This window comes from Mirounga leonina, unplaced genomic scaffold (genome assembly GCF_011800145.1).
Source record: "Mirounga leonina isolate KUSES-001 unplaced genomic scaffold, KU_Mleo_1.0 Mir_114, whole genome shotgun sequence".
NCBI lineage: Eukaryota > Metazoa > Chordata > Mammalia > Carnivora > Phocidae > Mirounga > Mirounga leonina.
In genome coordinates, this window is record NW_023270265.1 from 14846060 (window position 1) to 14859886 (window position 13827).

At 39.4% G+C, this 13827-nt stretch overlaps 1 protein-coding gene across 2 annotated transcripts in view; it reads right to left on the reverse strand.

Moving 5' to 3' along the window:
- ERCC6 (ERCC excision repair 6, chromatin remodeling factor) overlaps positions 1-13827 on the reverse strand; it is a 72164-nt gene that overhangs the window by 27643 nt on the left and 30694 nt on the right. For both annotated transcript variants that reach the window (XM_035023844.1, XM_035023850.1), the window contains exons 7-8: positions 11869-12027; positions 4608-4743 (exon numbers count right to left, since the gene is read on the reverse strand). In XM_035023844.1, coding sequence (XP_034879735.1) covers positions 4608-4743; positions 11869-12027 — 295 coding nt within the window. The remainder of the gene's footprint in view (positions 1-4607; positions 4744-11868; positions 12028-13827) is intronic.

The window sequence follows — 13827 nt, forward strand, 5'->3', positions numbered from 1 at the left end:
CTTGTAAAATATGTAACCTCTCCTAGTTTTTGCAATTAATAGGGTATATCTGCAATTAGCCTGACTTACTGAATGCAGTGCGGTTGTCATTAAAAGACGTCTGTGAAAGCGCTGCTGTTATTACGGAGGCTCAGGAGACCGATCCCTCCTAGAGGGCAAACAGCGGACCGGTAGAAAACAAGAGCCATAAATCACACTGTCAGGCAGCGGGGCGAGCGGGCTGCAGCAGAGGCACAGGAAGGCCATTCACGGGAAACACAGCGCGGCTTCCCGGGCAGGATTTACGGCACCTGTAATTAATTAAAATTTCCTTCAAGCTAAATCTTTAATAAACAAGGATTTGTGCTGACAATGAAGAAAAAAGGGGCTCCAGCACCATAATTCTACAATCCACCTCACAGAACAAGCATATAGCATCTATCATTTCGTGTATCAGGTGTATACACCGTCTCTCAAGTTAATAGGAATTACATCACTTTGTGTTATAATTTGTGTACTTGGAATGGGCCTGAAATATTTAGGATGCTGGAGGGACCATGTGGCCCTTTTCTACTTTTATTTGCTATGTTTTTGCCTGCCTCCCTTCCAGCTCTTTAAAAAGCCAAGTCCTCTGACTAGTGTTCCAGAAAACGGGCCTTTTTAAAGAACACGTGATGGCAGTTTCATCAAACAGCCATGTTTTCCTGTGGTTTGTCCTTTAGTCACACCTTGTGTTTCGCAAAAAGAATTTTAGCATGCTATTTCATTGTATCCATTTGGGGCCAGATGCATCTGGATGTGAGGAAAAAAAAGGTCTAGACATGAATGCCCACAAACATGTTTGATAAAGCAAGTGTGAACCTTCAAGCTAGCAAGTATTTATACTGAATCAGTCAGAAACAGCAATCTTTTCTTTTGACTACCAAGAAAAATGGTCTACAACATTCTTTATTTCTAACAGTAAGAATTACCTGAGTAAATGTTACATGCCAAGGACGACACTAAGCTTCTCATGCATACCTATTACCCTCAACAACTCTTCACAAAATTACCAAAAAATACTCATTTTTTGGAGATCAAACTAGGCTCAGAGAAGCTAAGTGATTTGTTCAAGGTCACAAAGCTGTAAAATGGCAAATCCAAGATTCAAACCCTGATCTGGTAATGATAAAAGCTATGCTTTGGAACCTTTGTGCTATTGTTGCATTTCCCACTCTCATGCCCCTAAATGCCACAGGTTTGTCAAAATGCGATAAAACTCTTTGAATTATCAAAAATATTCCACAGAATTACTATATCTGTAGGATATAACAGGAAAAGGTGGCAGAGACAAAGTGACTACTGGTTCAGAATACAAGCAAGAAATTTCTCATTAAACATCTTCCAACAGGGCGCCTGGGTGGCTCAGTCGTTAAGCGTCTGCCTTCGGCTCAGGTCATGATCCCAGGGTCCTGGGATCGAGCCCCACATCGGGCTCCCTGCTCGGCGGGAAGCCTGCTTCTCCCTCTTCCACTCCCCCTGCTTGTGTTCCTGCTCTCACTATGTCTCTCTCTGTCAAATAAATAAATAAAATCTTTAAAAAAAAAAAAAAAAAACATCTTCCAACAAATTGGAAAAAAGTGTCCTTAATAATTAAATAAACTTCGTTTAACACAGTGCTAAAGATGCCACCACCCACTGTGAGTTATGAGGTAAGTACCACAAAACTGCCTTCTTTTATTATCTTTTCAGGTATTTTCTCTCCCCAAGAAAATGGCTAGTTTTTCAAGGTCAGTTAAAAACATCATATCCATATTTTGGAGCCCTAACAGCCTCAATGTCATGTTTATAGTTACTCAATAAATGTATGTTAATCAACTCATGTATCAAGTTTCTCTATGTTAGAAAAAAGGGATCATAAAACACGAGAAAAGGAAAATCTTAGATTCTTATGAAATGAGATTTCAACTGACCATTAAAAGAAGATCCAGAAGACTGAAAATGTCTTTATCTGATTTGATTGTTTGGTTGAAAATACCAGCCACATATTTTTCTGCATGGTTGCTGGGTTTGCATCTGATAATTCTAAATTATGCTGTCAATCAAAGAGAGTACTAACAAAGATAATACAGGGTCACATGGTGAGAGAAGTAGGAAGCTAAAAGGCAATGTAAGGAAGAAGGATGATGGATGTGTTCCATTCAGAAAGTGATCATCTGATGCCTGTGCTCTAAATGAAAATTTTTTTTTTAATTTTCAAAATTTTACGTCCTATCAGCCACAACAAATCATTAGGAAAATAAAGACAATCTACTTGAATGAGAAGCAGAACAATTACTGAATTAGACTTTTAACTTTTCTAAAGAGAAATTCTCTCCTCTTCCGTATTTTCTCCAGCACTGGATGTCCCCATGCCAGAGCACCGTTATCTGGACAGGCCCGTGGGCACAGAAAGCTCCCCCATGGAGAAAAAGAATCTCAGCTGATAAGGACAGAAAGGAAGTCAAGCATTAGATGCTGGGTTAGAGGTCAGACAGAATATTTGAAACATGATTAAAAAACATATTTAACTGTAATCTAACACAGTATCTGCAAGCCAACAGGTGTGCACGGGGTGGTGACAAAGATCTTCATGAACAAATATTAAAAGGAAGGAGCAAAGGTATCAAATGTCACTTTGGTGTTTGAATCTAGCAGCTGGAGTTCTGATCTTGGAAGTGTTACTAACAAGGTCTGTGCAAACAACTTAATGTATTTTTAATGTGTCCTCATCACAAATAATAAACTGATATTAACAATGATAAATAATAAACTGTGTTTCTAAGTCAAGAGTATGGTTTGTAAGATGCAAACGAACACCTTTTTGGTCTTTTGCATGCCAACTTACATCTTTAGGGATCGGGGATACTTTATAATGGAAAAGAAACAGAGTTAATTAAGGGTCAGAGGAAAAACACATGTCTACTGCTTTTTCTCAAAAGTTAAATAAGAAACTTCAAGTTAAGGTCCTTAGCAAACTGTAAAGCACCAAAAAAATTATGAACAATCACATATATGCATGTGTTTGTGTGTGCAAAACAACCTCAGAAGATGGAATCACTGCAAACAAAAGTGAAATATCTATTCTCTAAAGCTCTGCCCTCCAAACAAGGAAGCAGGGCACCAACGGAGACATTTCATTTACATGAAGATAGTTCTTCAGGTTATAATAAAAGAGGAAATGCAGGTAAGCTATGATAAAGGTGAAAGTGAATATATGCCCTTCAGTAGCCCAAAAGAGATAAAGAGGAACATACGGAAAATGTGCCTTTTAAAGAGAAACATCAAGTAACGAATCCTGCTGGATTTTGCAATACAAAACATTAAGAAATGTCAACATACGATGGAAATGAAAAAAGGCATCAAAAATGTTTTACAAGGGTGACAAAAAAGGTATTTACAACAATTTGGTTTGACTAGAAAAACAATCTAAATGGTTATTTTTATGCTGTTAAAAATCACTGTTTTGTTTTGTTTCGTTTCGTTTTGTCCACAGAATTAACCCTACTTCATTAATTATTTTAACTCAGTTTGTTTTCCATTTATCATTTAAAATTCAGGGCAAAGTCAGTTGGTTTAACAGCAGCTAGTATAAGCAAGATTCCATCTCACCAAACCTGAGGTACCAAATTATAGAGACTCCTGATTGACTTCTATCAAAAGTTGCACTTACTCATGATCGTGAACAAAACGGGAGTTTGGAGGAAAGGGGTACTGGGTGAAAGTGCAGAAACAATGGAGTTCAGGAGCTCACATGTGTCTAACTCAGTGAGGCAAACATTCAGTAGCTCTTTCAGGCATGCTGCTCTCGTGTGAGTCCACAAGAGCTCACTCAAGAGCTCCAAAGACTTGGGAAAGAAAGAATTCATAGCAAACTGCCACTTTGTGTCAATAAAACAACCTGCAAACCCACAGTGAAGAAGGGCAATTATCAGCTATTCAGCAAACAGTCTGGATGGTCAGATCTGAGAATTAAAAAAGCATAATACACCTCTCTGTGCTACCCATTTGAGCACAAATAACCTCCTTTTTAATCGTGTGACTAAAATTACACATTAGTGAAGAAATTCAAAATACAGTGCTTGTGCTTACATGATGACCAGATTCAGAGAACACAATTTAACAAAAAAACAATAGGAAAAGCAACAAATTAGGAAATTCTCAAAATGGCAGGCTGTTCTTTTGTTCATTAAAAATATGTTGAAAAGCATGTTAAATGCATTTACCAATGAGGAGTTACTACATTACACTTTCCTAAAACTGTGGAAAGCCACTAATGGCCCGAATCCAACTAGTTAACTGCTCTCTAAGCCCCCACTGTATGGTCCCACTCACACTAGCAGGCTCGTGGTGCCCTGTCTGTGCCCAGTTGTGTTTAGCTGGACAACAAACACGTCTCAAGGCCACTATGAACTGTTAGAATGATAAAGCCTACATTCATAATTGTTTTGAAAATACAGAGCTCTAAATTACATCAGTAACAGTAATGCATAGAAGAAACACAGGAACATGTATCTGAGAAATACAGGGATCGAAGGAAAAACAAATATGTAAAATGGAGACGTTTAAAACCAAGCAAACCAACAGGTACTGAAGTATTGTAGTGTTACCTTTTTTTGAGTATAGGAGCCGGTTTCGTGTAGAACTGCCACTCTGAATGGAGGCCACCATGTATGAAATTCCTTCACCCATTGATGCATCACTGTCGTTGGACAGACAATTATAGTCGGACCCAACCCCTTGAACCTGCACCCAAAACGTCCAAGAAAACACAACCATGAATGACAATATATGGATGATTAACCGCCAAAAAACAAGAAAAATTAACAAATAGAAAGGTAACCATCTGAAAAAGAAAAGCCTAGCTATGGAAATTTATTGATATTTTCTTTAAAGAAAAAGCCGTTGAGGTTAACACCCAGTAAGTGAAATCTAGAGTAAAGTAAAAGAAAATGAAACAAAAATTACTAACAAAAGTACTTTCCTTTCCTCTTCTATTCCAGGTGAGGGAAGGCATTACGTATCCCTTCAAACCTAAGAGAATCTTAGCAGTTTTCACCCACACGATTTCAGTCAACCTCCCAGCTATGGGAAGTAAGCAGGACAGAAATGCTGCCGTGCTCGGGGGCTCTGAAGGTTGGCATGCCCAAGGCACCGTGGTTACCAGCAGACGCAGCAATGCCTACAGTCAATCTCCTGACCGCTGCAGCCTGCTCGCTTCTGCATGGTGGGGCGCGCATCACAGTGACCACTTCCCCTGGAAAGCCCATAGCAAGAGTGCAGCTGTGCTATTCTTATGGGAAGCAGCAGAGCACGACACAGCGAGAGGCTTAATAGCAGTCACCCACTGACCCAGCAGTCCCAAACAAACACTGATGTACGGGGATATCCACTGGAGCATTATCTACACTGTGGAAAAAGTGGGCGCCACCTAAATGTCCATAAAGACAAGGGACGAACAAACCATTCCATTTCTTTAATTCAGCACAAGCTAGTCGTTAGGAGTGCTGCCTGGGTCTGAAACCCCCCAGCTCTGCACACATTAACTGCATGATCTTGGGCACATTACTTAACCTCTCTGAACTTCAGTTTCACATCTTAAAACGGGAGTAATAACAGTACTGATCACATAGCGTTAAATGAAGATTTAATTCAATTAATACCTGTAAAGTGTTTAGAACAGTGCCATATAGCAAATATTGTAAGGGCTTATTAAATAAGACGGAATATCACAGAACCATTAAAATCACTTTTGAAGAATATTTAAAAACCTGGAAAAATGCTCATAAGAAGTCTTTTAAAAAACAAAACTACTTATGTAATCACTCCAACTCACTTTCACACAGAGAGCTGGTAGATAGGTGGTGGTGGCCACTATCTCAACATCTATCTCTCCCTCTCTCCTTCCTAACAGAACCATGACTTTGTGTGGGTGTCCCCTCTTCCTTCCCACACTTGTACTTGATGGGATTCTGACCACTGCCTGGCTTGGTGGAAAGACGGGAGAAGCAGGAACCCAGGTTCATACACAGCTGTCAGCACACAGTACCCCCCCCACACACCCCCCGGCACTGCTCACTCTCCCACTCGGGGCCTGGTAAGACTGGCTCACTCAGGGTAAGGAAGGAAGGACTTCCATTCCAGGCTGGGGGAGAGCTGTCTCTCTGGTCTCTCCTACCGCATATGAACAAGGAAGTGTAGCCCAGTGGCTGCCGGGCAGTTGGGCTACAGTGCACGGAGATCTGATGGCTACCAGGATAACTGACGTTACGAGAAAACTGAAGTCCCTGGGTCCCCGATGACATCACTGGGCTGCGGATCACACTGTGTCTACTGCCCACCTCCTCTGTAGGTTCCTAGGTGTATCACACATATTGTGAACATCTGACTCAATGTAAGGTTTTGCCTACTTGCAGCCAAAATATCCTAATACATTGCACACCACAGGTAACTGAATGTGCCCCATCCTGCCTTCCTTCCCCCCATTATAGTAGAACAAGTACCCGTCCTCTTGTGTGACCAATCCCTTTGCCTTTGCCTCAGAGCCCATACCATATCCACTATGTCAAGGGTCCCATTACTGTGCCTACTTCTTCCTCAGTCCTGCTGGGAGCTAGGCACCAGTTGGTACATAAGATGAAAATTAAGCAAAAGTCAGACTATCTCCAGGAATTCAGCACTAGACTCATGCTCAGCTTGTGCTACAGGAGGCAAGTGGGAGCCAAGACTGACTGAGGACGCTGAGGCCACGGGGCCTACCTTTCGCTCACTCTGGGGCAGAATCACTGCCACTCTCCCCTTGCCCCACCTTTTTCTAAAAGCCCAACAAGGATGTTGAATATCTGAAGCTAGGTGCACACTGCACTTACTTTCCTCAGGTTACCTCATTAATTCCCATAGTTGCAATTACTCCCTCTACACGGATGACACCAAACCTAGGTCCCCAGCCCAGATCTCTTTCCTGAACTCCAAAGTACCATACGCTTGGATGTCTAATTGCTGGCTCTCCACTTACACGCCCCCACAACATCACACATCATCCTCCCCCACCGTGCCCTCTTCCCATGTTTCCAAACCCAATGGAAAGAACTGTCACCCACTATCGAGGTCCCCAAATTCAAAATCCATGCTTCATCACTGATCTGTCCCTCTTGTTCTCTACCTACTCAACCTACACTGAGTTCATGTCATGTCTGCCTCCAAGAAAGGCACCCTGTCTCTCCACCTACACTGTTGATACTCCAGGTCTGGCCACTATCACCTCTTACCTAGGTTACTGCACTTTTTAGCACAGACATCTCAAAAAAGCAAAATCTGAATGTCTCATCCCTTTGCTTGAAAGGCTTTAATGTTTGCCCACTGCTCTTGAATAATCTACACACCTTAAGCTGGCCTATGAGACCAGAAGGATGACCTCTGCTCACCTCTTCAGCCTCACCTCTCTCACTGCCCCCACCCCCAACATCTGCCTCTGTGGTTCAGCATTCCTACTGCCAGCACTGTCTTCAGTTCCTACAAAGTGCATATTCCTCTGATCTCTCGAAATTCCCCTTGTCCCTTCTTACCCCTTATCCTAGCTACCATCTACTTGTGCTTTAGCCCGAGGTTCTTTTACAGCCTTCCTTTTTTCTCTGGATGAGTTAAGCATCCTTCCTTGGTATATCCACACTAGTTAGGACCCCATACTAACCCTACCATAACATGCATCACTCGTATTGTAATTGTGCGTTAGATCCTTCCTAAGCCCCTTGAGGGTAGGAATGGCCTCTTCTTCAAATGCCGAGACCACGGGACGTAATTAATGAATATTAGATTTATTAAATGAAAACATTTTCTTGGGCGCTTGGGTGGCTCAGTTGGTTAAGCGACTGCCTTCGGCTCAGGTCATGATCCTGGAGTCCCGGGATGGAGTGCCGCATTGGGCTCCCTGCTCGGCAGGGAGTCTGCTTCTCCCTCTGACCCTCCCCCTTTTCATGCTCTCTCTACCTCATTCTCTCTCTCAAATAAATAAATAAAATCTTTAAAAAAAAAAAAAAACATTTTCTTAAAGGTTGTTAGAAAATATATTGAAATGTTAAAAGAGATTATTTGTGAGTTAGGGAATCATGGGTAATTTTTATTTTTTTGCTACAGCTCGGTAAATAATTTCTGAGCTTAAAAAAATTTTTAAGTCACTCAGAGTAAATCACACAGTGCTTGAAATATTAAAAATAATCTTCCACACAACTCAAAAATACCTGTAGTTCTAATACAGAAACAAGCCATAACTGAAATGAGGCTCACCCTTATATTCCAATGTGACAAACTGCCTCCATCCACTTCTAAATCCTCTCACCCTTCAGCCACAGCTGCTGCCCCTGCCCCTCTGCTCCATATTAAGGGCTCAAGAAGTAGAGGCTACAAGAGACTTTCCATTTCCCAAAGAATTCCCAAGCCAGGCTCTGCTCCTCACTAAGGGCAGGTCCCGTGCAGGCGTCCCCTCAAGCTCCCTGAGGATGGCATGACTCTGCTCTGGCCCCTTCCATGACAATATTTCTTTCTAAAAGGATTAAATGCACCAGCTTCTTTATATCCTCCCTAGGGAACAAGAGTTATTATCAATATGCACTTAGCAGGGATTAGGAAACAACCAATCAAAACCTGTTTAAAATATTTACAAAGTCACTTTCAAATAAGCATAAATATATACACATGCTTTATTCAGCTATATAGCATTTTTTCTTTTTATCACATGCTTAATGTGAACAGCTACACTGATGACTCACAGTGTGTCATTTAGGGCCAATATTTTATTCTAGCTGAACACAGATCTGGCATTATGGTGCCCTTTCATTTCTGCCATTCTCCCGCTATTAGAAGACTACGGAGGTTTTCACACTGAGTGGAAATCTAGGAGCAGACCTAGATTGTTCCTGAACCACAGGAGGGGCAATCAAATCCATTAACAGTCACATCAACTGAACCACCCTTTTCCAACCCTCAAAACCAGTGAGATGAAAATAAGAAATGGCTAAATGTACTAGAGTGATTAGCATCAATTACCAAACTGGCTAAAATTCCTTTCATCTTTGATTAGCATTGATTATCTAATGAGTTTAGGACAAGCCAATAGCTCCAATGGTCAAATACTTCAACCTACAAGATGGAAATCCTGCTATCCACAGGCTAGAACTTATTACGAGGAATTACAAAGTAAAATATTTACCTTTGAAAGTTCATTAACTTGTTCAGGCCACGTTGTTTGTAACCAGGAATTTACTAAATGATATCCAAGGCTTTAAAGTGTTAACTGAAGTTTGAAAGGTAAATAATTTATTTCCTCATCATGAAATTCAGGGGACCTATTGTAGTATGAATGGCAGAGAAGGGAGTAGAAGGGAAGAGAAGGTAGTATACACATGATGAACTGGGAGCACAAAAACCAGTATAGGTTTTTATAACTGCATGTTATAAGCTTCTCCCTATTTTAAAAACAAACACACATGCAAAACACATTAAAAAACAAAACCAAAAAAACTTCTTTACCATGAAGTTTCTTCTTGGTATCCCAGAGACTTACACTGTTTCAATGATCATGGACCATAAAATTGTAACACGAAGACCATCTCAAGTTTGGGCCCCCAAATCTACAGCTCACAGGGGTTCCGAGAAAATGTAAATAGCCAAAATGAGCCATGTCAGCTCCCTGAGAACTTCATTTGACCATTTATCTCTTTTTCTTTAGGACATAAACACAGAGAAGAACTCCAAGTTCATCCAGTTGCAGAGGTGGACAGGTTATAAAATTGTGAGAAAAATATGATACAATTTGCTCTGGCACATGGAAGTGGAGGGGACCAAGCTCCCCAGCACACCTCTATTCATAAAGAGCCTGGCTGGCTGATACATCTGCATTCTGGGAAGCCACTTCTACCAATACTATTTTAATAAAGACAATCTGGGCTATCGTCCAACATGCCACACTATTTCATTATGGAAAAAAGGATATGAGCATTGATAGTTAATTGATTACAGCTGCTGCTCATTATTAGCCCTGCCTTCACTCCTAGTAGGATTGCCACCACTCTGGAGAGCATGTTTTAATTTTTAGATCAAAACTACACTGCAGGGATGACTTGAGTTTTCGTAGGCCCAGAGTATTAGACTCCACACAAGTTTCATGATAACAGGAAGGGAAGGAAAGATAAGAGATGGGAAGTAAGAAAATCCCAGAAATCATTTAAGGAAAGAAAGACACTCCTAGAAACAATCTAGGGCAGCCTGGGGCATTCCAGTTATCCAAAAAGAAAAAAACAAACAAAAAACACCCAGGTAGAGATGCAGAGCCAAGCCAATCAAAGAGCTTATTTAAAACAGAGAAAGCACTTTTGCAAATGCTAAACTAATGACACTCATAGATAGGAAAACACTAAATGCTCATTTTCAACTCTTTTTCCCTTGGGCTGGAATGTCTTCACGGTTCCAAATAAAATATGCAATAGAATTGTAATATTTGAAGGAAAACCTCTGCTTCAATACAACTTCCATGTAATAACAACAAAGCATTTAGTATTTTAAAATCTCTAAATGTTTTTTCCCTTTCCTACATCATATAAAATATTCCTAAAATATTCTAGAACTTCAAATACTCCTCGTGAAAAGTATGATCTGTTAAATTAATGGAATAGGAATAAAAACAAAGCACTATTTTTAAGATTAAAAAAAAAGTTCTTTACTCAATAGTTTATGGTTTGCATTTGGCTCCATACTAAACGTTTCTCTGGGGCTAAACCCAAGTGCAAGGACAATCACTTTCTGCAGTTGTTAGCTTCCAGCACATTGGCACTATGTTAAAGGTGTCTCCAAACCCTGTTTAGTGAGTGTCTGAGGTTGCTACAACATAACCATCTGGTAAATATCTTGCTGTTACTCATTAGATAAACCTACTTGAATCCAAGGAGCTCTCAGATTTTCTGGGTTCGAGATAAATATCCTACATAATTCACCTCGTATTATTTTTACCAATACTGATTTACATAAAGCCAATTTACAGCTTCAGTATGTAAATAAATGCTCACTGTATTTCAAGATAAAATATTTCAGTCCCAACATACTGAACTAACACAGTTTAAATGTTGATTCTTTCCGAATACCACAGCTTTAATAGTTCATTTAAATTCCTAAAGAGAATAAAGATCACAATCTAAACATAATTTTCCATCATTTTAGGCAATCATTTAGGCTTTGGCTTTAGAGTTGATATAAAATTCTCGAAGACTGGGAGAGGGAGAAGAAACCATAGTGAGCAGACAATGTCATGTAAAAAAACAAACAAACAAACAAAAAAACACTACCACTATCTGTAAATGCTATCGCACATACTGATTATAAAAGAAATTCGGGAGAATGGCTTCTCCAAAGCTCCAACTTTCCCCATGAACAGACTTTGTACTTACTGTAATGCTCACCTGGTCTCCTGCCAGAACAAATATTTTAATGTAAAATTTAATAAATGGAACTAAAGGTATTATGCCCAATTTAAAATTCCATATTGTGTAAACTATCGATATTAACATAATTGAGTTTGTAAACAATCCATTTGTAGAAGCTAACCTTAGACACTGTATTGACCCAAAATATCTAGTGGGGCTCATCTGCAAAATGAAGCATCAATGCCTGGAATTCATTAAAAGCGTTACATGTTTAATTTCTCCTGCCCTACAGCTCCATTGTCTCGTAAAAATTTTCCTTTGATGTCCCCCACTAAAAGAATTAAAGGAATATTGTAATTGAAATGTCATCAATAATTCACAAGACCCTCCTCCACAGCAATACAGCTGATGAAATATTAATTGAGCTCCACAGACTGACAGTCTGCAGAGGAGCACTTGCCTGTAATTTGAACCACGAGTCCTGATCTTGCTGTAGCTCAGACCTGCCAAGAAGGCAATTATCTGGATGGTCTTGCCCAATCCCATTTCGTCTCCCAGAATTCCTCCGGCCTGCTGGCAGTGCAATTCCCACAGCCACCTAACACCTGTCTGCTGGTACCTACAACAACAAACACCAACAAGAAAGAGAAAATGGCAAATGGTGGATGATAGAGATCATAACAGAAAGTACTCATGAATTAATCATTTGGCTAGGTTCTAGTACCAGTCAGAGAAACATGCCGGATGTGTGTTTTACATGAGTATTATATTTATAAGGTCATACATTTTTGATTACCTAGGCATAAAATCACAAATTTTTCTTTATAGAACATGTTAACACATTTCTAATTAAACTGATAGATGACCCGGGTAGTTAGGGACTATTTCATTTCTTTTTCAACATTAGAAATAGCTTGGTAAACAAGCATAAATTTATTATATTTTATTCAGTATCTTTTCGGAAAAAAATCTCAAATACTTTTAGTTATATAAAGTTCCCACAATTTTTCTATGAAAAAAGAGGCATTAACGTTTACTTTTTCTATCTCAACAGCATCAAAAAGCAAGAGACAGAACACCACAATTTACATCATATACTGTTGAAAAGTCACTTGACAATTGTATTATCTTCTATAGGAAAAATTTAATTGAATTTTAAGGCCATAAACAAGTCTGAATAAAAGGCTGCTCACAAAATTAGTACATGACAGATGATTCTCTTGTATTATTAGCAGATGCAAAAAAGAACAGTTTAAAGACTCAACAATACAAAAAGTCTTTTTAATTTTTTAAAGCAGAACTTGATTCTGGGGCTTTATCATAAATACAGAGAGATCAGAGCTATTAAAATTTTAAATAAGGAGTATAAGACAAAGAAAAATAATATGTTCCTCTCTAAAAACAAAGTTGGTATTTTCCTTTCTCCATCAATGGCATAGTCAATCTATAATCTAAAAAAATGAAGCTAAAAAAAGGATTAATGCAAGAAGAATTTTTGAGAGTTAAGGAAAAACATCATAGAATGGTATGAAAATTATATGCCAAGTTTAAAAACCAATCTAAGGCAAAAAATACTTAAAAGACCATGAAATCTAGGGGCACCTGTGTGGCTCAGTTGTTAAGTGTCTGCCTTCGGCTCAGGTCACAGAGTCCCACATCAGGCTCCCTGCTCAGCGGGAAGCCTGCTTCTCCCTCTCCCACTCCCCCCTGCCTGTATTCCCTCTCTGTCAAATAAATAAAATCTTAAAAAAAAAAAAAAAAAAAAAGACCATGAAATCTAAAGATTTTTTTTTCCCCCGAAGAAAATACCAAGGCTGATAAGCTTCCGATCTTAAACACAGGTGGTTTTGTTGTTGGTTTACTGGCCCGATATTTACTCCAGTTTGTGTGGTATGTCTAGCTAAAATCTCACTGTGAACTCTAGTCCTTGTTGAACTAGTTTTATTTCAACTCTTAATCACTACTAGGGGAAGTAGTTTCCCCTAGAATCAATTCCAGAAGTTTACCTCTAGCTGTTGCTATTACTATCTATCATATAAAGAAAACTTTGAATGAGAATGTTGTTGCTTATTAAGTTTGCTATTATACACACTGAATATGCACCCTGAAGAAGAGGATTAAAAATCAAAACACGGTGAAGTCTTATATGGATAAAAGATCATTGAATTGAGGAAGAAGGACAAGTTCTATTAATACATGGTACATAATCAGAGAATAATGGCTAACCAACTCCTTAAGAAGCCAACTGCTGGGGAGGCAGAGGGCCACGTGGTTTGGATATAGCCTCACAACCACCCTACATAAAGATGAGCAACCCATTTTATATTCGGATATGAAAGCACGTAGAGGTTAAGTAACTTGCCAAAGATCATACTGCTAGGAAAAAAATGAGCAAGCCTGAACTGAAATCCAGAACCTC